The sequence below is a fragment of the Toxorhynchites rutilus genome, chromosome 2, assembly GCF_029784135.1.
Source record: "Toxorhynchites rutilus septentrionalis strain SRP chromosome 2, ASM2978413v1, whole genome shotgun sequence".
NCBI classification, from domain to species: Eukaryota; Metazoa; Arthropoda; class Insecta; order Diptera; family Culicidae; genus Toxorhynchites; species Toxorhynchites rutilus.
Window position 1 is genome coordinate 217,492,373 of NC_073745.1, and position 24,174 is coordinate 217,516,546.

Genomic DNA, 24,174 nt, shown 5'->3' on the forward strand with positions numbered 1-24,174 from the left:
CATCAGGGGATTGTAATGTATAGCATAAAAAACAAATCTTAGGGAATTTCCGATTCGTTTAATATGTAATTCGTCTAAATCCGTTCGCGGCAAAAATAGTTATTAACATTAACTTTATTTCATAAAAACGTGACCTGTTTTCTTATTCGGCACCCTCAATGAAAGACGTAGTTCTACGTCAAAAACGTTTTTTAATCACCCATTGAGTATTTTCTCTTGAAAATTTGGGTCGATGTAGTTTAGAATGTATTGTTTACACTGTATTTTTATCAGTGACAGTTTTCCGAAAATTTGAAAAATGGCGTCACCCGAAAAGTAACGTCGCGAACTGATTTTGCGCAAATTCTCAACTTTTTCATCGGGACATCGGAGAGCAACTCGGAATCGTTCGGTCAACGGTGAGTCGTGTCAAGTCAATGCGGACTTCCGGCAGCTTCCGGGGCCACATGCGGTCCACCAGGCTCTTTTGGTTGGCCCGCCTGGCCCGTTATCATTTTGTATGTGTAACAATCACGAAAACTTAAGAAATCATTTAGGAGACATGAGATGAGAATAACGGAGTTTAACACACTACACATTTCACATCTACAGATTAGTTAGTTGTCTAGTTAGGTGTTATTAGTAGATTAAATATCTATTAAATATATTTAATCCGATCATTAGCACTAACCCCGTCGATATTAGTGAATAAAAATGAAAATATCGATATGAACTTTTTTTAGACATAAGACTACGTTTTCCAGTAATGGTACCAAATCAGAAAACTGGTTTTTCTATGAAACAGTTTTACCGTTAAGCTGTTATGTTACCATTATTTTAGCTGTGAATCAATTTGGATGGTTTGCATTCCAATCCAATCGGAAATTCTTTAGTTTTTTCAGTAAATTACACATTATGGTTCCCCAACCCGTAAATGATTTTAATTAAGAAAAACTGGAAGAATACACATTTTCCTATCGTGTTCTTGTGGCCGAGTATGTATGAGGGAGGTACAATATTAAAATATTACTGTTAATTAGACATACGTAAATTGGTCGCTCGAAATGCAATTGCAGCATTCGTTCTACGGACAATGTGGATAGAGATAATATTACAATCTTAGCTTCCCCGTATTCTATTCATTGAGTATAAACAAGTCATTCGCGATTTCAAAACACAGTATTCACAATTCATCAGTCATCTAGCTAGTAACAGACGACAGCGAGTCTTTCAGTTTTTCTCAAGGCCGAGTGTTTAGTTGAGTTTTTAAAATTGGCCTTTTTCAAGGCTAGAGGCGAATGAACTGATAAATTCAAAAGCCTCTATAATTGAAAACATCAACATCATCATCATCATCATTCAAGTCGTCTCGCTCCAACAATCAAACAGCAGTCTTTATCAATGCTGATGTCACACACAATGGTTTTGCTCGATTCTATGTAAATGTTTTTGTATGGTACAATTTTGTTCGGTCTACATCCAAACTAGCGTTGTCAGAAAACATTTTATTTTCGACAGAAAACATGTCATTTCGTGCCTTGAAGCGTCAAATAGGCAAATAATGTCATGTGTCCCCAACGCTCTAAAATGTTTGTATGTATGGAAGCAGACATCTCTTTCTTTTTTCTTTTTTCATCTTTTTTGGGATTGCACCCAAAGAAAAGTCCAAACGACGTCAACGGGAGTCGAATCAAGGCCGGCTGAAATGCAAGACTGTTTTACACGATCACGCTATCCACATAGCTAATGATGCTGATGGGGAGGAGCGTGATAATATTACATCTCATTACAAATTAATGTTGGAAAGTGTTTTCTAATTTCACTCCTAGAAAACACTTTCCAGCATAAAGGGGATCTATATCCATCTCGGTCTGGGCCGTGGCCAAGTAATGAGTGCTTATTTGAAACGTGTCTCTTGTTTCGCTCGCTCTTATTGATCTTATATTGCCTTACCATATATATTATACAAATGCATACCACTATTTGTGAGTCATGGCATTTTCTGTCATTTTTACGCTCATTTAATGTAATAAATCGGGATGACAAAATATGAGCAAAAAATCAATTTTGGGTGTACTATTTAAAACGATTCATTGTTATAACAATTTGATGGTTGGAATTAGGAATACTAATTGATGGAATTGGGAAAAATGATATTTTTGCCGGTTGGAATTAGGACCAATAGGTGCAAAATATTTTCCATCATTATACTACATCATTATAGCAACACTCTCATCCGTATGTTTAACAGTAATGGAACAAATTCCAAGCAACTAGCACTTTTAAGCATATTACGAGCAAGCAGTAATTTTTAGAGTATATAAACGTTATATATTGTACCTATATAGGCCACCTCGTTCAGAAAACGCCTAGAGACGAATGATCTGAATAGTTTAAAGCCTCTTAAAAACAAATAATTGAGCTGAACCTAATACGCCCTTTCAAAAATAATTTTCTTCTGTTTATGTGTGACGCAACCACTCGGCCACGGGAGAAGTAAGCTTGTCTTAGAAAAAAATGAACAATGAAAAATCTTATGGATCTTATTGCTGTGTGGAATTGCTAATATTTATGGTCTCAATAATTTAACCTTTCATTTACTTACGTTTGGATTGATTCCGCCGAAGCAAATCCGAGCCGACTCCACACTGTTCTTGGCTTCGTTGAACTTCATGAGGAATGCACCATTAACGTACGCATGAGCATTTTGAGCTCGAGGCATAATTTTGAACGATTTGAAGAAGTATACGGACGGATCCAACGATGGAAGGATGACATTCCAAATAACTCTTTTGTTCATGTTCGTTTGGACGAATTCTAGCGGACTAATGCAAATTGTTTTACCGCCGGATTCAGCTGCAATGAAATAATATTACCAAAAAAATCGTGTAACCTAAAATTCGCGCACAAATACCTATGGCTAACTTAGCGTCAACAGCTTCCAGGATGAGATAGTTATCGGATGGAAACTCGTGGTGCTGGTTCTTTATACTGAGATTTCCCGCGATCGTACCAGCGTTACGCACTGGAACGTTCGCAATGAGATCGATATGTTTGACGAGCTCTTTAGCGTAACTGAACTTGTTATTCTTGTTCGCTGCATCCGTCAAAATTGCCATATAATCGGTGAGAGAGACACTTCCGCCAATTGTCAGATCATCCCCTAGCGAGTGGGAGTGCAGCTCATCAACGGAATTGATATCGATGAAAACCTGAATATTATCACTTCTTCTATATACTCCTGAAATATTTCGGAAAACATTAGCTTTGGAACACTTTGAGCAAAGCGGGTCACGAACCATGCGCCGTGTTGCCAGCTACCAACATGTACGGCTTTTCGCCTATTTGTTCAAAAATCGTAAAAATCTCGCCCAAACTGTACACTTTATGCCATACGGAATCGTTTTCGAAAACCATTCGTATTGACTTTTTGTTTTCAGTTTTCTGGATAGCGGAACATTTTCCAGCACAAGCGCTTCCGGTCTTCGGGCAAACTTTCGCCAAATCCTCAATATCCTGGCAAGCATCGAGCAGTTGCTGATCGGCGTCAACAGCCAACGATTTGAAAGCGTCCAAAATCGGTCTGTATCCCGTGCATCGACACATGTTCCCGCCGAACGAGTTTTCGATTTCTTCCATCGACACATGTCCCTTTTTGGATTCCAGCAAACTGTACATGTTCATGACCATCCCCGGGGAACAGTATCCGCATTGGGTGCCGTTGAAGTGAGCCAATCGCTGCTGCGCCGGATGGTACCCATCTTTCTTGTTTCCGATACCTTCGATGGTGATGATATCCAAACCATGGCAGGCAAACACCGGGAACAAGCACTGAAAACAGATCTCGTTAATCGTTTCACCCGTTTATCCGAACGCCTTGACCTGCCCTACCGAGTTGACAGCCCACGAGGTCTTCTCTCGAGTGACCGGATGTAAGCCATTCATGTTGACAATGCACGCCCCGCAGCCTCCCTCCAAGCACATGAACTTGGTGCCGCTGAGATGAGCATGGTTGCGGATGAAGGTGTTGAGAGCGGTGCCAATCGGCACACTTTTGGAATTGACTGCAATGCAAAGCAAAAACACCGAATGAACACATTCAAATACGATTTTCGCGTGGAAAGGATAAATTACTGTGTTTATACAACCATTCACAGTGATTCATGCCTCCCAACTGTTTGTTCTCGCACGCCAAACATTCCGCTAGTCATCGAATCAAACAGTCGAAGAGCTATGAGATTAGCATTCTACTTACTGGTATACGATACTCCATTGATTGTAAACGTTACTTCATCAAGAGGACTGAAAGCAAAAACCAAATGGCAATATTTATCACGTTTATTCGTAAAAAATGACATATAATTTCATTCTCATCATGTACAACAATGTCTGCTGCTTGTGCATCGCATGTGGAATGAATAAATAATCTGTTGATCATTAGAAGGCCAGGTTTCCAGGCATGACAATCAAGATCTTAAACCTTAAATGAATCGATTCGCAAGGGGCTAATTATGCGGATGCTTTACTTTGTAGACTTTGAATGCAATGGACATAATGGGTGCAAGAATATCATCATTTCTTTGAGAAAGTAGAAGACATTTGGATGTTGATTTAGATAACTTAATACAATAGCCCAATCCGAAGCACATTTTCTTGTTCGAAATGGTTTTCCCAAAGCGACCTCACATGGGTCTCCATATTCTTGGCAAATTGTAATTTTTAAATAATTGAAAACATTCTTTGTTAGTTTTTTTTTCAACTAGCAATAATCGCACTACATCGATATCGTAACCAATGAGCTACATCCGAGCTCATTGGTTACGATATCGCCACTGCGCAAAGCTATTCTTTGTTAGTTGGATTTGAAGAAAAACACAAACGAAACGTTTCCGCCGTACTTTTCTTAGTAGCAGAACAATGAAATAATACTCTTCGCGGATGATATTTACTGGGGGAAAATCGGCATATTTACGTAGGACTACGTCTCTCAGTAACGGAGCCAAATCAGAAAATAGATCACATTTTTATTAAATAAAGTCAACGATAACAACTATTTTCGTTGAGAACGAATTTTAGTTATTTACATACCAATCGGATCTTAAATTCTCTAAGATTTGTTCAATATGCCGAACATTACAATCCTCTAATCCGTAAATTGTTTAAATTACCGGAAATAGAAAGCAATCGCATAGTTCTCTGCATTTATGTGCTTTCCTACATCCAAAATTAATTTTTGATTTTGACATTGAATGAGCTCAAAAATAACAAAAAATATGTTATCCTCCCATACTAGTACAGCATATGAAACCTTTTCACATACTTACACATACACGGCCCCGACCGAAAAGTATACAGGTTCACGTTTATGCGTTTATGAAAACACTTTCCGTGTATACTTTTAAGATCCAACTTCATTTTATGATGTTGTGCAATCTATATATATATATAAATCTCGTGTCACGGTGTTTGTTACCGAACTCCTCCGATACGGCTCGACCGATTATGATGAAATTATACTCAAAATACTTGGTAGGTATGAGAATAGGTTGTAAACTATATATGATACCGGTAGGATACCGATAACCATACATTTAATACCGAATAGGGTGGCTCTACGCAGAAAAAAAGATCTGGATATTTTTTTTCAAAAATTTGACTTCATACCATACATATAACCTTAAATGTTGACCCCAATTCCCTATTTTTAATTGCGATTTTTTTATTTTTGTGTCAAAAATATTTGTAATTTTTTTTTGTAATTTTTAAATAATTGAAAACATTCTTTGTTAGTTTTTTTTTCAACTAGCAATAATCGCACTACATCGATATCGTAACCAATGAGCTACATCCGAGCTCATTGGTTACGATATCGCCACTGCGCAAAGCTATTCTTTGTTAGTTGGATTTGAAGAAAAACACAAACGAAACGTTTCCGCCGTACTTTTCTTAGTAGCAGAACAATGAAATAATACTCTTCGCGGATGATATTTACTGGGGGAAAATCGGCATATTTACGTAGGACTACGTCTCTCAGTAACGGAGCCAAATCAGAAAATAGATCACATTTTTATTAAATAAAGTCAACGATAACAACTATTTTCGTTGAGAACGAATTTTAGTTATTTACATACCAATCGGATCTTAAATTCTCTAAGATTTGTTCAATATGCCGAACATTACAATCCTCTAATCCGTAAATTGTTTAAATTACCGGAAATAGAAAGCAATCGCATAGTTCTCTGCATTTATGTGCTTTCCTACATCCAAAATTAATTTTTGATTTTGACATTGAATGAGCTCAAAAATAACAAAAAATATGTTATCCTCCCATACTAGTACAGCATATGAAACCTTTTCACATACTTACACATACACGGCCCCGACCGAAAAGTATACAGGTTCACGTTTATGCGTTTATGAAAACACTTTCCGTGTATACTTTTAAGATCCAACTTCATTTTATGATGTTGTGCAATCTATATATATATATAAATCTCGTGTCACGGTGTTTGTTACCGAACTCCTCCGATACGGCTCGACCGATTATGATGAAATTATACTCAAAATACTTGGTAGGTATGAGAATAGGTTGTAAACTATATATGATACCGGTAGGATACCGATAACCATACATTTAATACCGAATAGGGTGGCTCTACGCAGAAAAAAAGATCTGGATATTTTTTTTCAAAAATTTGACTTCATACCATACATATAACCTTAAATTTTGACCCCAATTCCCTATTTTTAATTGCGATTTTTTTATTTTTGTGTCAAAAATATTCTAATAATTTAACCGTTGTTCGTTTTTTCAACAGAACGAATTTATTTAAGTTGTTCAATGACTGATGGCGTAACGCCCGCTTCATTGAACATCCATCTACAAATACACAGGTAACATCATTTCATCTAAAGAAGGGAGCATCTCAGACGAGCTGGAAGCCTTTTTGAATGAGCACAATGAGTTATCGAAATTCTGCAAATCACATTTGCTCGGATTACAAAATGACAATCACGCTATTGTCATCAACCCTGATAAAACATCAGCTGGAGAGCACGTGTGTAGATCCAAAGCACAAGCGCTGCTGGAATCATGATAGCACGGTGACACGAGAAATTTGATGCGAAGAAAAAACAATAATCTGGAATTCATCGTTGACACACACCGTTCATACGACCCTCGCTATGTTCTTCTTCAATGGCACTAACGTTCCCAAGGTTTGCCTTCTCAACGTAGTACTACTTGCGTCATTTTTATTAGTAAATAGTTGAGATTTCTATGACGAACAATACGCCTTGAATGTATTCTGGAGTGGCAAGCATAAACATTAGACCAACGAGACCCCGTCACAGATACTTAATTGATTATGAACATCATTTCTCATTTTGATTCAATATTTATGAACATGCGACGAAACAAACTCGAAGGGTTTTTATGTTTATCATATGGTGATTTGACATGGTCAAGAAACGCCAATTCAAGATATCGTAAGCTGTGCCAACAATTTATGGTCGACATATACGCGAAGGTAGAGATTGAACGACTGCAATTCTTACTACACAATCAACAAAAGCGGTGCAAGGAATAATACATTCACTTGCGAGACACTATCATGAGGAACGCCGACACAGTTTTAGTTATAGCCAGGCCAAAGCGTAATGCATTGTCATGACATTGCGCGTGTGTACAAACACAAAATGAAGTTCGATCGTATTCGTCCCCACATATTGTTGGTTGTATTCTGTTGAATGGAAAAAGCGCAATTTTGCATTCTGTTCAAGCTCAAGTCCAATCGAGTTGAGCAAATGTGACAACCTTGCCACGCAATTCGACGTAAACAACATTGGTCTCCATGTTCCATTTCTATGAAGCAAAAATAGTAATGGTTTTTCGGGTGGAATAAACACGCAAAATTTAGCATTCAAACACATTCAAAACAAATTTAGCATCCAAATGAAATCGAATAATAATTTTCATTCAAATTTCAACAATTTAGAATTATTTCCGGAATTATGCCGATCAGATAGAGAGTAAATTGAACCACAAATACGGATGACTTATTTTGACCATTGTTTCGCGACAAGGCGAACGAATTTGAGAGTGTAAAAGTCGATTTCGATCGAATTGTAAGATCCGATCACTCATATGCATATATGAATATTGAGTTCAACAAATCGGTGAAGAGTAATAAAAACATCCATGAATAAAGGAAGCAAAATGGCTTTCAAACTTAGATTACCGATGTGAATACTCCTCGATTGAATGACAACGATAAAATAACGCGATTCCAAACAGGCCGAATAATCAGCTCCATTGAAGTTAGCTGGCGTATCGCTGTTTTCCAATTTATGAACGAGACCAAGCTGTTATAAACTAAGCCATGTTGAAAATCACATGCACGTGTTTTCTAACAAGGAGACAGCAATAAATATTGATTTTCTATATTTCATTTTTTCTACTTTACGACAAACTTATATTACTTTTTTCATTTGACGTTTAACTTTTAAGAGATCAAACATGTCAGTTACGTTAATGAAATACACCAAGAAACATCATATAACCTTTCGTTCAAATCATTTAATTCGTTTTTTTATCCGTCAAATTTGATTTATTTTAAAGATCGTTAAAATATTCAAACACACTTACAATACATTAGTGTGTTTTTTTCAACACCCAAAATATTCACTAGAAATAATTTATTTGGCAGAACAACGTTTGCCTGGTCAGCTAGTATTATTATGAATTTGAGCAACAACACCAGTGGCTATGGTGATAGCGTAGTCGTTTAAAACAGCCTTGCATTCCAGCCGGCCTTGGTTCGATCCCTGCTTGTCATCGTTAGGCCTTTTTTGGGTACAATTCCAGGCTGACGTTCAGTCTGAGAGAAAGAGAGGTCTGCTTCCATGCATACAACATTCTAGAGATCTTGAAAAAGGTGCTTTTATTTGTTCATTTCACCCGTCAGTACACCAAAAGCATTTTTGCTGCCGAAGATTATATTTTGTCTGCCAATGCTAGTTTAGGTATACCCACGTAGTCAATAACGGGTAGGTAATGTAACAGCGAGGCGCAATATTTCGGAGACGAATGAATCGTAAGACTTGAAGTCTCCGCAAGCAAATCAAAATAAAAAGAAGAAGAACAAGAAGGTGTGATATTAATATACCACTACCATTGCGAAGCTGAAAAGGAAGTGAGAAGGGAACTATTTCAACATAAGTACCGCCCATTGGCTTATTGCGACGGTCGAATAGTATAACATCAATCAAAGATTTACTATACTCAGAGACGAATGAAGTCCCAGAGTTTTTAATTCAAAATAATCATCATCATCATCATGGTTACCATACTTCTGCTCCAGACAGCGAGCGGTTAACCTACTAAGCTAGCATTCGTAGGCCCTCAATTTACAATGCACGAAATGGAATTTCTCTGAGATTCGATCGACTGGCTGTCAAAAACGATACCGCATGGTCGAATACGATACCGCATTCTCGGTTTATTCATAAATTTTGTTTCATTATGTTATAGTATAAATATATAATAATTTCGTAGTCCTACGCCAACTATTTTTTTTTCAAAAATCAGGGAAAATGGAAATTAAAATCAGCAAAAATCAGGATAGCTCATATTGGTTTATCCGGAATGTTTGTGTCAATTTTTTAAAGAACAAAAGCACAATTTTAATAGGCAGACATACATTTATTTAATTTTATATGCATCATACATATTCATACAGTTTAAAAATTCTTTCCTACCAGATAATGTTTGCCTTCTCGTTGAAAACTGTCCAAGGTATTATTTTATACTGTCCATAGAATCGAACTTCTTGCCCTTAAAATAATTCTGCAGACACCTGAACCTGTGAAAATCTGAGGTTGTAATAACCGGTTAGTTTAGCTGGTGAGATAGGACCTCCCAGCCAGATTCCAAATATTTTATCGTGTAATTGATAGTGATATGAAGTTTTGCGTTGGCCTGATAGGAAGATTACGCCTATCACATAGACTAATTCACGATGTTTGTCCTGGATCGCTACCTTCAATTTGTTTATTCGCTAGCAGTACTTATGGGAATTTATCGACTGGTTACTTGGTAGAAAGTTATTGTACAGATTTTTTTTCAATCGCACCAGACACAGAGCATGCCTTTCTTCGGCTGAAGATCGACTTTTGGGTTAGCTTAAGGTTGTTTATTTCGCGTATATCTTTTTCGCCGATCAAAATTGTTGTAAATTATCCATTTTCATCAACCGTTACTCTTCAAAACGGCATTTTCGTTGAGTTTTTCAAGCGAGTCGCAGATTGAAATGCAATCCATCGTGTGGAACCTACATATCGTAAAGATTTACGGGGCCAAGCTTCACCAGATGCTCATCAACGGTGGATTAGTGGTGGCATGAACTGCATTTTGGAGTGAAAGAAAAAAAGATCTCGCAAAATTATCCTGAGCTTCATTTTCTGTCATAGTGATGTAAAAATCCATTAAATTCAGGTGGAATTTTTAATTTTTTTTTCCAAATATAAAAAAATTGGAACTGTATTCGAGCGTTTCAATCTGATAGAGAGTCTTTCTTTCACGTCAACTTCAAAATTTCATGAATGTCGACACTGTACTTTCAAAAACGTGAATCGCTTCGGTATAAATAATTAACGAAAGAAAGACCATTATATTCTATTCTGAGCTATTCTATGTAGGCTATTCTGACAGTTCTCATTTCCAACCAGGGAAACTTTGAAAGGAATCCCGGTATATTCATTACGGATAGTTTTTATTGTGATAAAGTAAAAAACTCAAAAATCAGGATAAATCAGGATCATTTCAGAAAAATCAGGCAAAATTGAATGGTTGTCAGGATATCAGGATATGAGCCAAAAACACTGGGAAATCCTGAAAAATCAGGAAGGTTGGCATCTCTGGTCCTACGTCATACAATGCGGTCGTGTCTTGGAAACACCTTCTATAAAATTCCAACTTGTGTATAAATAATAATTTTGTGGGTCTTGGATGAAAGGGTATCCAACGAGCTGTACTGCAAGCGACCGACTGTTCGCGTTGACTTTTTAGATTAAACGATTTATTTTGACAGTTCAGTTATAGAACGTTCAGCCTGGTTTGCAATATTTTTCTGCCAACTCACATCATTCAGCGTATACTACAACTCTTTCCTCTTATTTTGAGAGGAAACCCAATTTAGTTCATTGATAATTATCAACCTAAAGCTACTTATATTGGTATGGACAATGAAAGGATTTCTGAATATTGATTTTTCAGCATAAAAAATTAACATTTCTCGGCAGGGAAACATGCATATAAAATTGAATAAATGTAAGTCGTCTTATAAAAATTATGCTTTCGTTTTCCAAAAAATAGGCACGAACTTTTCGGGCAACCTAATATGGGCTTTACTGATTTCTTCCTGATTTTTATTTTTTTTCTTCCTGATTTTGAAAATTATTGTGCCCTGTGCCCAGCTCATAAAACTTTCCTTGGGTCTTTTTTCAACCGTAGCCGTTACTGTTTCAAAGCCTACGAGTTTCCATGTTTATAGCTGTTGGAACCAGTGCCACAAATTAGCAAAATCTGTTCACGAATGAAGACATTAGCTTTTTCCAAGTGTCGGATAAATTCTCTTCTGTTGAAACTCAACGCCATATCTGTCATAATGAGTATAACACAAGAGTCGAGACACGTGAACTTTGTTTGGTATATTGAACGAATAGAGCATGAACGAATTTCGGAGGCAATTCCATTACTGTCAATAATTTCAGGGGATTATCGCGAACGTTAAGTTGATCTTCATCGCCTGCAGTGAATTTCTATTGAAAACGTGTTTGATTTCCATATTTAGAAACAAAGGAAGGACCAGGATTCCGGAGAAGGCAACATTAGCTTTCGTTGAGCGTTGACCGCTGTACGGTGTTGAGCGGTTGAACGATGTTTAGCGTTGAACGGCGTTGAGCGTTCCGTTTCCGTTTCCGTTACTTTTTTTTTAACTGTATTATAATGACTTTCAACACTTTTTGGCTGGCTTGTCACTTCCATTTTTGGAAGAATGTCGGGAGTGAGAATTGAACTCGCGATCTTTAGCGTGAAGGGTACGGTCCGTTCCCGTTTCCGTATCTTTCTATGATCTTTTACTATCGCCATTTCGCTCTAACACGATCTTGGGTTCTAACACTTTCTTTATGTAACTCCACTCTACTAACTCCATTTTCGGTCTTCTAGAGCGGTTTCCAATGAACCAGAAGCCACTATCTCTTTTTCCAAAATGGCATCGAAATACGATTTTCGACTTCCGCTGTTTGAGCCCTTCCATCCAATACCCATATTGTAGGGGTTTTATATCATTGCTGGTCATTTATAGCCAGTATAATTAAACCGGAAATCAAAACAAGATTATGTTCGTTTTTCGCGCGTCTGTTATTGTCACTCATTGCCCATATAATTGGGGTGTATGCCATTTCTGGCCAATAGGGAGTAGATTCATAAAATATAGCTAGAGTTATACCATACATTCCATTGCCGAAGTGGTCAAAAACAAGGATTTTGTATGATAAATGGCTATCCTTTACCATTAATCGATTCACTCTCAATTAGTTGACGTTGAATTCTATGCTTCGATTTTCACTAACACGCAATGATATTAAATTTCGACGTTACGAATATCATGGAGAAAATGAATATGCAAATGAAAAATGAACTTTATGGCAAGTTGATGTTGATGTTCATCGCACTGGTGTTCATTGATAGTGTTGTTCCATATTTATCGACACTCGCTTGAGCAGTAGGTTGCCAATACAAGGCAGGCTGAAATTCGCTGTATTTGAACGCCGTGAACGTGAATATTTTCGGCACTGGTTGGAACACTAAAAATTACATCCACCTACCGTTTTTCTATCTCATACAATTACCACATACATTCTCTAACCTATCCAATGGTCACCTGACCTGGCAACATCCCGACGTCAGAGAGTTCCTGTTTATCATTGAATACAAGGCCTGACCCTGAACGGGCATAATTATTCATGACGTAATCCCCGCTGATTGGTTATCCTCATCATGTAGTAAAAGAAAATGGAATCATTGGAGATGAAGCGGAAAAATGTCCTGGATTCAGTCCAATAAATCGACGATTTCTTGACGAACTTCAGTGCAGAACAAGATGGAAATATGGTAGCGATACGCTTTGCTCGATTGGAAACGTTCGATCCAGAAAGAATACAAAGTGCTGAATTTGTGGCGGAAATCTCCTGCATACAAAAATACCATTATCTACAGTTCGCCTTGCGAGGTATCGCTCTTGAATTGATTGAGTTCTTAGAAATTACGGCGAGAAATTATGCAGTAGGATGTGAAGCCCTTCTGAATTGGTATTCAAATACCTACTTACTAAAAAGAAACATCTACAGTCTCTAATTGTCCACTCGAAGGTGTTGGAAAAATCTGCTGTAGGGCTACGTGCTGTGGTGGAAGATTTCCTACAACATGTAGAAACACTGAATCAGGTTGGAGAACCTGCAGTACATAGGGGCAGCCTTCTTGTTCAACTGCTGTGTTCTCGAGTCGCAATCACATCCTCAAGGAATGGAAAGAATGTACCTTTGCGATCGCCACATACGAAAACCTCATCGGGTTCCTAACCCGGATGGTTTGGACTCTGGAGTCACTTCATATTTCGACAGAACAGTCCACCTCTTGGAGGTGGTGGGCGAGTTCATGTACTTCGTTAGATCGTTGATAACCGCATACTACGATACCAGCAAAAAAGTCCGGAAACGTCTCTACGTAATCGTACGAAGCTGGTACGTTGCTAAGATCGGTTGTCCGCTACGGGCACAAAACTCAGATTTTGAAAATTCTGTTTTTGGTAGACTGGGGTTTTCGGATACACTTAGTTCATTTTTCAACAACAACTTTACTAAAAAAACCAAAAGGGGGGGAGAGGCAATGGGCAAATTTACATTTTTTTTTACATTATTCGTAATTTTTTTCAGGCCTCCCTTCTAGAAATGAACCATTTTCACTACTCGGTGCCGCAGTCCTTGAATAACATAAAAAATATTGTAACCTATGAAGTATTTTTAAAGCACCATTTATAATAAGAAAACACTATAATTACCAGTTTCAGAAGGAATTACAAATTCCAACATCAGCCATGCATCTTATTTATTTGAAAATCGGTCCACCATATTGTTTGCAGAGCCCCATTTCTCTACTAATTTACTAACCAATCTCCCAATTATATTTCGTAGAAGCGCTTGCAAAGTTGACGAAATTTTGGTTAAATTTGTTTTTTTTTCTATAAAGAAATCGTATAATGGATTCCTCACGGGAGTTGAGGCAGTTATATCCTGCCCAGTTGTTCTTAAATGATCGAACAAGATCTTATTACATAACTGGGAGGCCATATCCACAAAAAATTATTCACATTATTAATGAAAAGGCACAACTTCAAATAACAGTTATTTCTAATAAACATTTCGGGTTAATATTGAGATTGAGGGGGATTTCGGGTGTTGAGTGATAAGAGACACTTTGAGGAACACTTTCGTTAAAAAAGTTTTGCGGGGAAATGCGGGGCAATTTTTATAAGTCCATCCGACGCAAAATTAATCTCTCAACATAGTACTTACTTTGTATGGAGTTAACACATACTACACCCAAGCGAATATTGAAACTGACAACAAATGCAAATTCTCCGTTAACAATGCTTCAAGAAACATGATGAGCCAAAAAAAAATCGTTCAAAAACTTTACCAAAACACATGTTAGAAAAACCAGAGGTTAGACATCAATTGAATATAGGCTACCCAAAACCAAAATCAATATGGCGTCATTTGTTTACCAGCATATCATTTGCGAGGATTGAAATCGTTGAAATCACGGAGAATAGTATGCTTTATTTCTAACTGCATGAGAGATTTTCATGTTTCGGTTTCACATGGAGATGTTCACATTTAACATGGAGTTTAAAGTTAGCCACTATTCGACTATATAACCGGACCGAGTTTTAAACAACAGTAATTGACAGAACCAAAATGTCAATGAACCGCAGTAATATTGGGTACACTGGCAATATGAGGGATTTGACGTTTTAGTCATACCCCTGAGAAAAACACACGCGAAATAGTGGCACCGGCGAGCATGCGAAACTGGTATTTTATCGCGTTGTCAGGGCAATGATGCGCTCGCGCGGAATGGGGTGAAACATGTAATCCTAGATGCCTTGAAAATCATGGAATATAGGGTAGACTATGAGATTTTTTTATGCAATTTCATTTTTTGGGTTTTGGCCGCCTAAAGGGCCTGGCCGGGTAAAGGAGTAAAAAGTGCCCCCAAACCAAATCACCAGCTGTATGGAAAATATTGTATAGAGTACTAAATAATACATTTTGGCAGTAGTACCATGTATTTGAGTTCTTATATGGTACAATATAGGATCTATGGTGAAAAATGCACCTTTTCGTTTTTTTTCACGCCATTCTTAATAGCTTTGAGACAAAATATGAAAAAAATACTGAAAGTACATCTTACGAAGGGGTATCGATCAATATTTTCAAACAATTGTTTCCATCAAAAAAAAATTTGGAAATAAAAAAAAATTGTGCCGTGCAATATTGAAAAAAATCTGAAAAAATCACAGATATCTAGAAAAGCCGTAGGAACACAATTAAATATGAATGGAGTACTACTGAATTTTTGATAATTTTTTTATATTTTTTCTTGATATGTCGTAGTGAAATGCACATTCAGTATTTTTTTTCAAATTTTCATCTTGAAGCTTTTGAGGATGGCGTGAAATAAACTAAAAAGAACGTTTTTCACTATAGTTTATTTGAATTTTCCAATGTGTTCTATTTCTTCCGTGCAAGTTGTATCCAAACGGTCTTTCTCAAGACAAAACTACCAAATTTCTCCAATTCCTGAGCTATCAACATCGAGGGATCCTTCAGTCCAAGGATTCGTGATTCCCAACAATGTTCAGAGCCACCTAATGGTCTTCTCGAAAAGACTGTTCCACGAGCTGTTAGTAGAAGGCCTGAGCCCTGAGCTCGTTATTTCATTAACACATTAGGGATATAGGATAATCTTCCATGTTGAATTCGCAGACTAGTATACAATGGTATTGATTGTCACTATAAATTAGATTGATAATTCAATAGCAAGCGAACTAGGATGAAAACAAGTGAACTATGGAAAGAGGATATCATTGCTAGGTTCAATTTGTTAGAGTCTTCAGGACAGTATTTTTCCAAGTTTCGATAAATGGCAACAAATCATGCTTTCGCAAAAATTTTAGATTAACACTAAACCTACCACGAGGGGTCAAATGACCCATTTTAAACTTTTTGTCAGAATTTTTCTGCAAATTACATTGTCACAACATCATTTCTTAGAAGAATTAATCAAGCAAATGAATCCAAATTATGCATATGGAGGTTTTAGGGTGCAATAAATGTTTTTACGGTGGTTAGATACTCCTCACCCCTCTCTTAGGAGGGACTGCCATAGAAATGAAACACAAATTTCTGCATAACTCGAGAACTAATCAAGCAAATGGAACCAAATTAGGCATATGGAGGTTTTAGGGTACAATAAATGTTTCTATGGTGGGTAAACACCTCACCCCCTCTCTGAAATACAAATGAAACAGAAGTTACAGGGGGCACACAAACACAAACTTCTGCATAACTCGAGAACTAATCAAGCACAATTTAGGATGTGAGGGTTTTTGGGTATGAGAAATGTTTCTATGATGGTATGACACCCCCTCCCCCCTCCCCTTTTCTCTGAAATGGTTCCATAAAACTATTACACATATTTCAATCAAAAATATTCCAACCAAAAATGACAATTGAAAATTTTCGGAAAACTCTGGAGGAAAAAGGGAAAATTCGGAAAATTAAATTCCCATATGTTCTACAATTACATAGTGACAAGTGATGTTAGTCCATTCGATGTTTGCGCTAACGAAATTGATCTTTGTGCGAAACTGGAAATGGATTTTAATGTCATGAAACGTACTCCTATATTTTCTTCTGTTTATTCCAAATAAAAAAGTATCGCCGAATGTGTTGATAAGAGCAGAACTCGAGGAAGAAATTATCCGATTTAGGGCTGTCTTTATTCCATCATATTTTCTGTATAAAACATTTATTCCATTTAACGGAGTAACATGTTATTTGCAAGTGGTTGAAAAATCTTGAACGAGAATTGCGTCTGAAAATAATGTGATATTATAATAATGAGTTTTGTTAGAAATACTAGGAATTTTTTAGTAAAAGGTACTTTCAACGGGGTCTATTAGAAGATCAATCAATGAACAGTTCTGCGATTGGACCCATGAACTTGCTCATAGTAAGAAAACGGGAATGTTTGAAGGTATTGATAACAAAAAACAATTTTTGAGCGGGACGAAGTTTGCCGGGTCAGCTAGTGCTTTATATATTTTGTTGAATAGTGAATGATTAGGATTGATTGTATTGCTGATTATCCAAGCGAGCTAACAGTAACCATTCAAAACTACAGTGCTATTTTGCGTGTCCAAAATTCTAACTTCTTTATTTGGCTAATAATAGATATCCCAAAATGTCGAAATATACAGGAGAAAGATGGTATGCCACGTTTCTCAACAAAACTATATATATCAAGTCATTGTTCACTAATTATTCATAAATGGTAACTTGACTCTTTGTGGTAGAAATAGGTATACATGAAACCTCGGTAGGTTTAGTGTTAAGATACAGAATGTATTTCAAATGTAGACTCAATGTGGACACTTCATAACATACAATTTTATGAAAGCAATTGTACTGATAACACCGTTTATTGAGGAGACTCTTCATGTGGGATACTTCATATATAATCAGAAGTAGTCCAAACAATGTCTAGAGTGTTCGTTTGTTGTGGTCCAGTTTGGCTGAGCAATACTTGCAAATTATAAGTCGCGTCGATATAGATCATGTAATTTCAGCAAAATTCAATCAAAATTGTTTACTTTTATCAAGATTGAACTTTCAAACAAATATGCATTCCATATAAACAAACAGAGGAACTATATTCGTTTGTTTTTTATTCACAGATAACATAAGAACCAAACAATTCTCATCCTTTTCCGACGATAATTCATGTTCTTAGCCATGTTCACTCGTTTCTGAAAGGTGCCCTTCAAACCGGATTTCAGTTGGTCCAAACATAAAAATGAAACTGGCTGCCGATAATCTTCTCGAGTACTTCGGCATGACCTCAGCTGAAATACAGCAAACCAGTTTTGCCTTGTTCTATTCCGCCAAATGCAACACTAGCAACATCGTACTGTTTTATTCTACTTTGACTACGATGTCCCGAAATTTCTCACCTTCCACTGTCCGACGATCCCCAAATGTAGGAGCTCAACGATGAGAACATTTCCGAAGAGTTGAAAAACAAAATTTAACACAACAAAAACAGATGTTTCTTCTCCAGCTTCCAAAAAAAGAACTCCCGAAAAGGTTACAACGGTCACAACGGGGACTGGTCGAAGGGCAGTAAGAACGCGCGCGCGAATTCTCCGTTCACTCCGTGATTTCAGCGATACTTCTTCTCACTACGACTAATCGTGAGCGAGTGGTTGATTCTCCAGCAACCGGCTGCCTTTACCTGCTATGCGGCTGCTATGTGAGCATTAAAAAGTCATTATCGGGGTGTCTGTCGAGACAAGCAAAAAAAACGAAAACGGACAAATAAATAATTCTTCTATCAGAACAAAAGCGAATTTCGGTTCAAATCTTTTCATCTAGCCCAATTTTCAATTCGAGGCAAAAATATGCTGAAATAAAATTACTTATCAACTTTGTTTCTATTATTCTCCAACAATTTTATTTAAGATCAATTATCGTATAAATAGGGGGGTAGTCCTAATACGACCGGTGGTCCTGAACTAACCTTCTCTTGGATCTCTGGAATGACGCTATCTACCTGCTCCGTTCATTCTAGCGTTTTGCTTTCATTTTGTGTTTTCAATGCTTGAAAAAAGAAAAAGATTGTAACCTATACGGAAAATGAGTTAAATGTTCTTTCAGATGTTGAAATTTACAAAACTAGACAATTTCGATTACTTATGGTCTAATAATCAAAGTAAGCTATATAGATTGAATTTGCCTGTTATATGTAGTACTGACGTGTCGTTATTTGAAAAAAGGCCCTGAGCCGACCTCAAAAAGATCTACTGACCCTCTGTTTCTGCTTCGTAGTTATTCATACGTATAAGTAATTGATTAACACGTTGAGCCCCGCATCGTTATGGTTGCGTTTTCCATTGAGCCCGCATAAAAAAGCGAGAGAGCCCTCAACGGGGAATACTTGCACAAAATCAGTGTCAGTCCAGCTATTTATTTGATCGAAAGAAGATGGTCGGGAATTCGAGTCAAATTATGTAGCACATCTGAAACAAACCATATTTTATTTAGTTTCTCACTTTGTAACAGTCGTTCTCCCAACAAAAAGTCCATTGCCAGTCCACAGGGACCGACGCAGACCACGAAGAAAGTTGAGCGTCAGTCCCACGGGACCGACGCGTGGCTCAGAGTGTTGAATCCCGTCCGCCACCAGCGGTGTGAGCGTATTGAAACATGCATTTGTGTGTGTGTATATTAGAGTGCCAATGAATGTATGGGAAAAAATCGACCTTAAAATTTCAAAACGTTACCCTATACAAAATGTTTATCACCTCGACGAAACACCCTATGCCAAATATCAGCTCAATCGGACTTAAGGGAGAGTGGTGCAAAGCGGTCAAAGTTTGACTTTTTTGAAAATCGAAAAATCACCCAAGGGGTAGTAAGGGAAATCGGGGTTATGAAAAAATTAATGCCAAATGTCTCAAAATTGCATGAAACGTCGAGATCTAGTGTCATCTCGAGAAAATATTTTTTTTTCAATAATAGACATTCTGGGACTTTTTTCATAGTACGAGACGAAACGTATGGTTTTTTGTGCCAATAAAAATAATTATCTCGATTTTTCATTCGGAACTTCTGGCGAAATGTTGGTCTCGACCGAACACTCGTCGGGTGCGGATGAGTTTTTCTTTGCTCCGCGTCTGATTTTTTTTTCTTCATTGTTTAGCGCGTTTCAACCTGTTTCGGCTCTATTCGCTGCTAGGAATAGTTTGTTGGTGGAAGTTATCGTGAAAATGGTTTCTGGTTTCGTTGTGTTAATGGTGTTGTAATGAAAAAAAAGTTCAAATTCAGTTAATCAGTTTTGTGGTTATTTTACTGGATTATGGCGTTGTTTTTTTTCAACTCTCTCGTGTACCGTGGTTATGTGTGTATGCGTGGTAGCTTGCTTTTTAGAGCATGTTTTTTACAGCAGTGATATTAAGGATGGAATCCACTAACCACTAATTCTGCCAGCAAAATGATCCAACTGTATCGAGAAACATCAACATCCCAGCTAAGTAATATTAACAATTTGTTATTTTTATAACCGATCCGAAATGCAATCCGCTTCAAGTCTCTCGGTGTTGTGTGCGAGAGAGAGAAAGTGTCAGTCAGTAGAAGACTGCGGTGATGGCGGGTGCGGCTGCGTGTGAGAGTGTGGCATTACGAGTGCGCGATCGTGGAGGATGACCAGCAAACATGTGATTGTATTGGTGTAGTTGCCTTGCTTCCCAGAACGGACTCGTTTGCTTCGGAAGACCAAGGTAGTTTGATTTAGGATTGGGCGATCTTTAGAAAAAGATCGATCTTGATGGATCGATTTTCTAAACAGCGCAGGGATCGATTCACTGATTAAATCGGTACTAAAGAATCGATCTTTGAAAAATCGAATGCCAATGTGAATATTTACTTTTTTATTTACTTGTTCTATATAAGTATTGTCTTTTTCTAAAACATGAAATAAACATTTTACATTTCTATTCAAACATCAAAGGCATTTCAATTCGATTCTCAGAACGTAAGTCACAAAAAACTTGATAGCCTAGAAAAGAACGCTTCAGCTGGACCTGATGTCACCATCCCATCTCATCACAATTTTCACTGTCAGCCTTGTGAATGTGATGCTGTAAATATAACTTGTGACCACTTGTTTTGTAATGACCAAATTTACAAAACTGCTTCTCCTGAATTTACGACCACTAATTTGACAAGCTTGCAAAGGATCCAATGTTTATGAAATTTGTGGATTTTGGTGAGAATCAATGTTCACAAAAAACAAATTTACAAAAAAATTTCTACGGTCAAAAAGATTGGAAAAATAGTAAAGAAAAGATCGATTTTCGCAATTTTATTTGGAGTAGGAAGAATTAATCCGAAAAATCGTAAATCGGAGAGAAATAGACCGATCTTCTAAATATCGATCTTGGATAGCTCAATCTTATTCACTATCGCTAATTTGACATTCTCGAAAGCTATCCAAATGTTGACATTATGTTCATAAAATTTGTCAGGTGGTGAGATTAAAATCGATGTATATTGAAAAAAAACTCTAAGGTCGAGAAGATCGGAAGAAAAAGATCGATCTTTACGATTTTTCGGGTACAAAGAATCGATCCAAGAAATCGGAAATCGAAATGGAAAAGATCGATCTTCTGAAAATCGATCCAAGATCGCCCAATCCTAGTTTGATTCTTTTCGTCGGTTGACGTACAGTCGAGTTTTTGTGAGAGGATTGGATCGGAGAGCATATTTTGATTGTGCGATAGCTGACGGATGGAGGCAGGCTGTTTTGTTTGTTCGAGGCAGATGATTTCGGTCACGGCAAGGCGGAGCGGACGGTGTAGCCACGCCGGTGCAGTTCTATGTCGTTGTTTACTTCTCGCAGTTGCGTGAGATTTGTGCAGCCGCATTTTCGCGCGAAGTTGCATTCAATCTAAACGACATTCTAGAGTTTTAGAAGATCCAATAGTTTTAGAGGTTTTTATATATCTAATATTGTCTTCGTGGTAAAGAGCGCATTGACGTCAACGTAACATCGATTTTCTTTTCTTTTAAATCTAGCTAGACGTTGACTTTGATGTGTATGTACAAGCGGCCATAAGATTTCCATGCAAGAATATTCAATGTAGTGTGCGTTTCGACCATGAGAATGTTACGGAGGTCGAGAGAAAAGTTTGAATTAGCTTACATTTGTCTCTTTTGCTCACTCATGTTTTTTCTTGGGATTAGTAGTTCACCTTGAATGTCAGTGAGTTCTTCTTGTATGTATATCCTTTTCGGTTTTTTTTTAATAGAGGATTGACGTTGCTTTTCCTTCAATTATGTCATTCTAACCCTTACTACAAGAACAATGATTTCGTTAATAATTGTTCGACTGATTACTTGAGAAATTGTTAGTTTTTATTACAAATCCAAATCGCAGGTATCAAGTTTTCCTTTTCGAGGTTCAAATATAAATTGCAAGACTAGGTTCAAGATGCTAGAGTCCCAATTCGGAAAACTTCCGTGATTTCCGTGTATTACAATGGAAGAGCATGACGTGCGACTAGGCACAAGTATTAAGTCCGATCCGAGTCTGATAAGACCTTATCAGGTGACCCTTCAATACATTCAATCTTCAAATGCATTTGATTTTCGAGTTTTTGCTCCGTTGAACAGAGGAGACTTTCCAGGTTACCGTTCAGCTGCTACGGAATGCATTTGATGTTCGAGTTTTCGTTTCAACGAGTAATTGGGTCCACGCTTACAAAATTAATTCACTTACCAGAGTTATGATCCTTTTGCAGAGACCTTTTCAGGTCACCCTTTAATATCTTCACGGCTACGAAATGCATTTGGTTTTCAAGTTTTCGTTTCGTCAAGTGATCTCTAGTTTTCGTTAGCATAATCACATCACTTACCACAGTGAATCCTGATTATTACCCCTTCCCACTAACAAACTATCCCTTCCATGATAAACGCTAGGGAACCACGCTATAGAGGCGACCCTTCTGGCCTTCGGGCGGCGAATATCATACTAACATTCCTACCCTTCCCCTGGTGACTGTAAGGACGTGGCCGGCGTCGTTATTGATCATTGATAGCTCGAATCACCGAAAATAGCACAACGAGAATGATTTGCTAGTCCCAAGCGTCATTCTGTGTGTTCATTAGGCAATTTGGTTGGTTCAGGTCAATCACGGAGAGCAACTACGAATTGTACAGTCTACCCAAGCTCAAGCTCAAGCTCAAGCTCGGATTTTCTGGCGAAATGTTGATTTGCATGATAATATACCCTATGCAAAATATTAGCTCATTCGAACTTCATTTATTAGTGTTGCAGACGTTCAAATTTGAGTTTTTTGGAAACCGAAACATCACTGGAAATCGGGGTTTTCAAAATTTTTTTTTGATGACAAATGTCTTAAAATTGCATGGCCCATCGAGATTTACAGTTATCTTAAAAAAAAATTTTTTTGTTAAATATCGCGTGTTTGCGTGTTGACCAGCGTGTTGTACAGCGTTGAACATTGATCGTTGATCACCTGAACCTGTACGGAAGATGAGTGTTGAGTGCTGAGCGGTGGAGGTTGAACGTTGAGCGTTGAGTGTGAGCGTTAAGTGTTGAGCGTTGAGCTATGGTAAAATCGAAGCTTTTCCACAGGTTCGTAATTGAAATAAATAATTCCTACAAGAGCTCGTTTGTAATATGTAAAGGCCCTGAGCGAAAGTGCATACAGGAATAACAGGAATTAACTTAGAGATTTGATAGCAATCGATTCTATTTCTAACATGAATGTGGGAATGAAAGACAAAGCAAATGTTGAGCGTGTCCCTCAAGTCGTTTACTTCATGAGTCTGACGCTTGGCATGCACCAACATGTTGCTTTGTGCTTTGATTTGTACGGCACAAAGCGTTGAACATGTACGGAAAATGATTCTTGATAATTGAGCGTTGAGTGTTGACCGTTGAATGTTGAGTGTTGAGTGATGAACGCTGAGCGGTGAGCATTAAGCGTTGATCAATGAGCGTCTAACGTTGAGTGTTGAGCGTTGAGCATTGAACCTGTACCAAAAAGAAGTGTTGAGCGTTGAACCTGTACGGAAAATGAGTGTTGAGCGTTGACCGTTGACGTTGCATTTGTTTCCGTTTTCTTTTCCTTTAGTGCAAGTTCTACAACACTTTCTTCGCCTCGCTTCAACACTTTCTTTGTCTAACTTAACTTCCCTATGTTTTTAGTGCCGTTTTTCATGAACCAGAAGCCACTTTCTTTGTTTTCAGAAGGGCATCAG

General features: G+C 37.5%; 1 protein-coding gene and 2 non-coding genes across 7 annotated transcripts in view; all 3 read right to left on the bottom strand.

Moving 5' to 3' along the window:
• The window catches only part of LOC129768295 (uncharacterized), a 28,777-nt gene extending 10,170 nt beyond the window's left edge, over nucleotides 1-18,607 (bottom strand). The window contains exons 1-6 of one of the 5 annotated variants that reach the window (XM_055769844.1): nucleotides 18,342-18,607; nucleotides 4,235-4,281; nucleotides 3,871-4,043; nucleotides 3,279-3,810; nucleotides 2,894-3,220; nucleotides 2,585-2,835 (exon numbers count right to left, since the gene is read on the bottom strand). In XM_055769844.1, coding sequence (XP_055625819.1) covers nucleotides 2,585-2,835; nucleotides 2,894-3,220; nucleotides 3,279-3,810; nucleotides 3,871-4,043; nucleotides 4,235-4,281; nucleotides 18,342-18,391 — 1,380 coding nt within the window. In that variant the 5' untranslated portion in view covers nucleotides 18,392-18,607. Of the gene's footprint in view, nucleotides 1-2,584; nucleotides 2,836-2,893; nucleotides 3,221-3,278; nucleotides 3,811-3,870; nucleotides 4,044-4,234; nucleotides 4,282-4,505; nucleotides 4,571-4,606; nucleotides 4,782-18,341 lie in introns of those variants that run through there. The other 4 variants (XM_055769846.1, XM_055769847.1, XM_055769843.1 and 1 more) reach the window with 4 other exon arrangements.
• On the bottom strand, nucleotides 4,687-4,823 carry LOC129772356 (U4 spliceosomal RNA). The gene has a single exon (XR_008742604.1). It is a non-coding gene; the product is annotated as a U4 spliceosomal RNA (small nuclear RNA).
• LOC129772334 (U4 spliceosomal RNA) lies at nucleotides 5,728-5,866 on the bottom strand. The gene has a single exon (XR_008742600.1). It is a non-coding gene; the product is annotated as a U4 spliceosomal RNA (small nuclear RNA).
• Nucleotides 18,608-24,174: the final 5,567 nt, after the last annotated feature.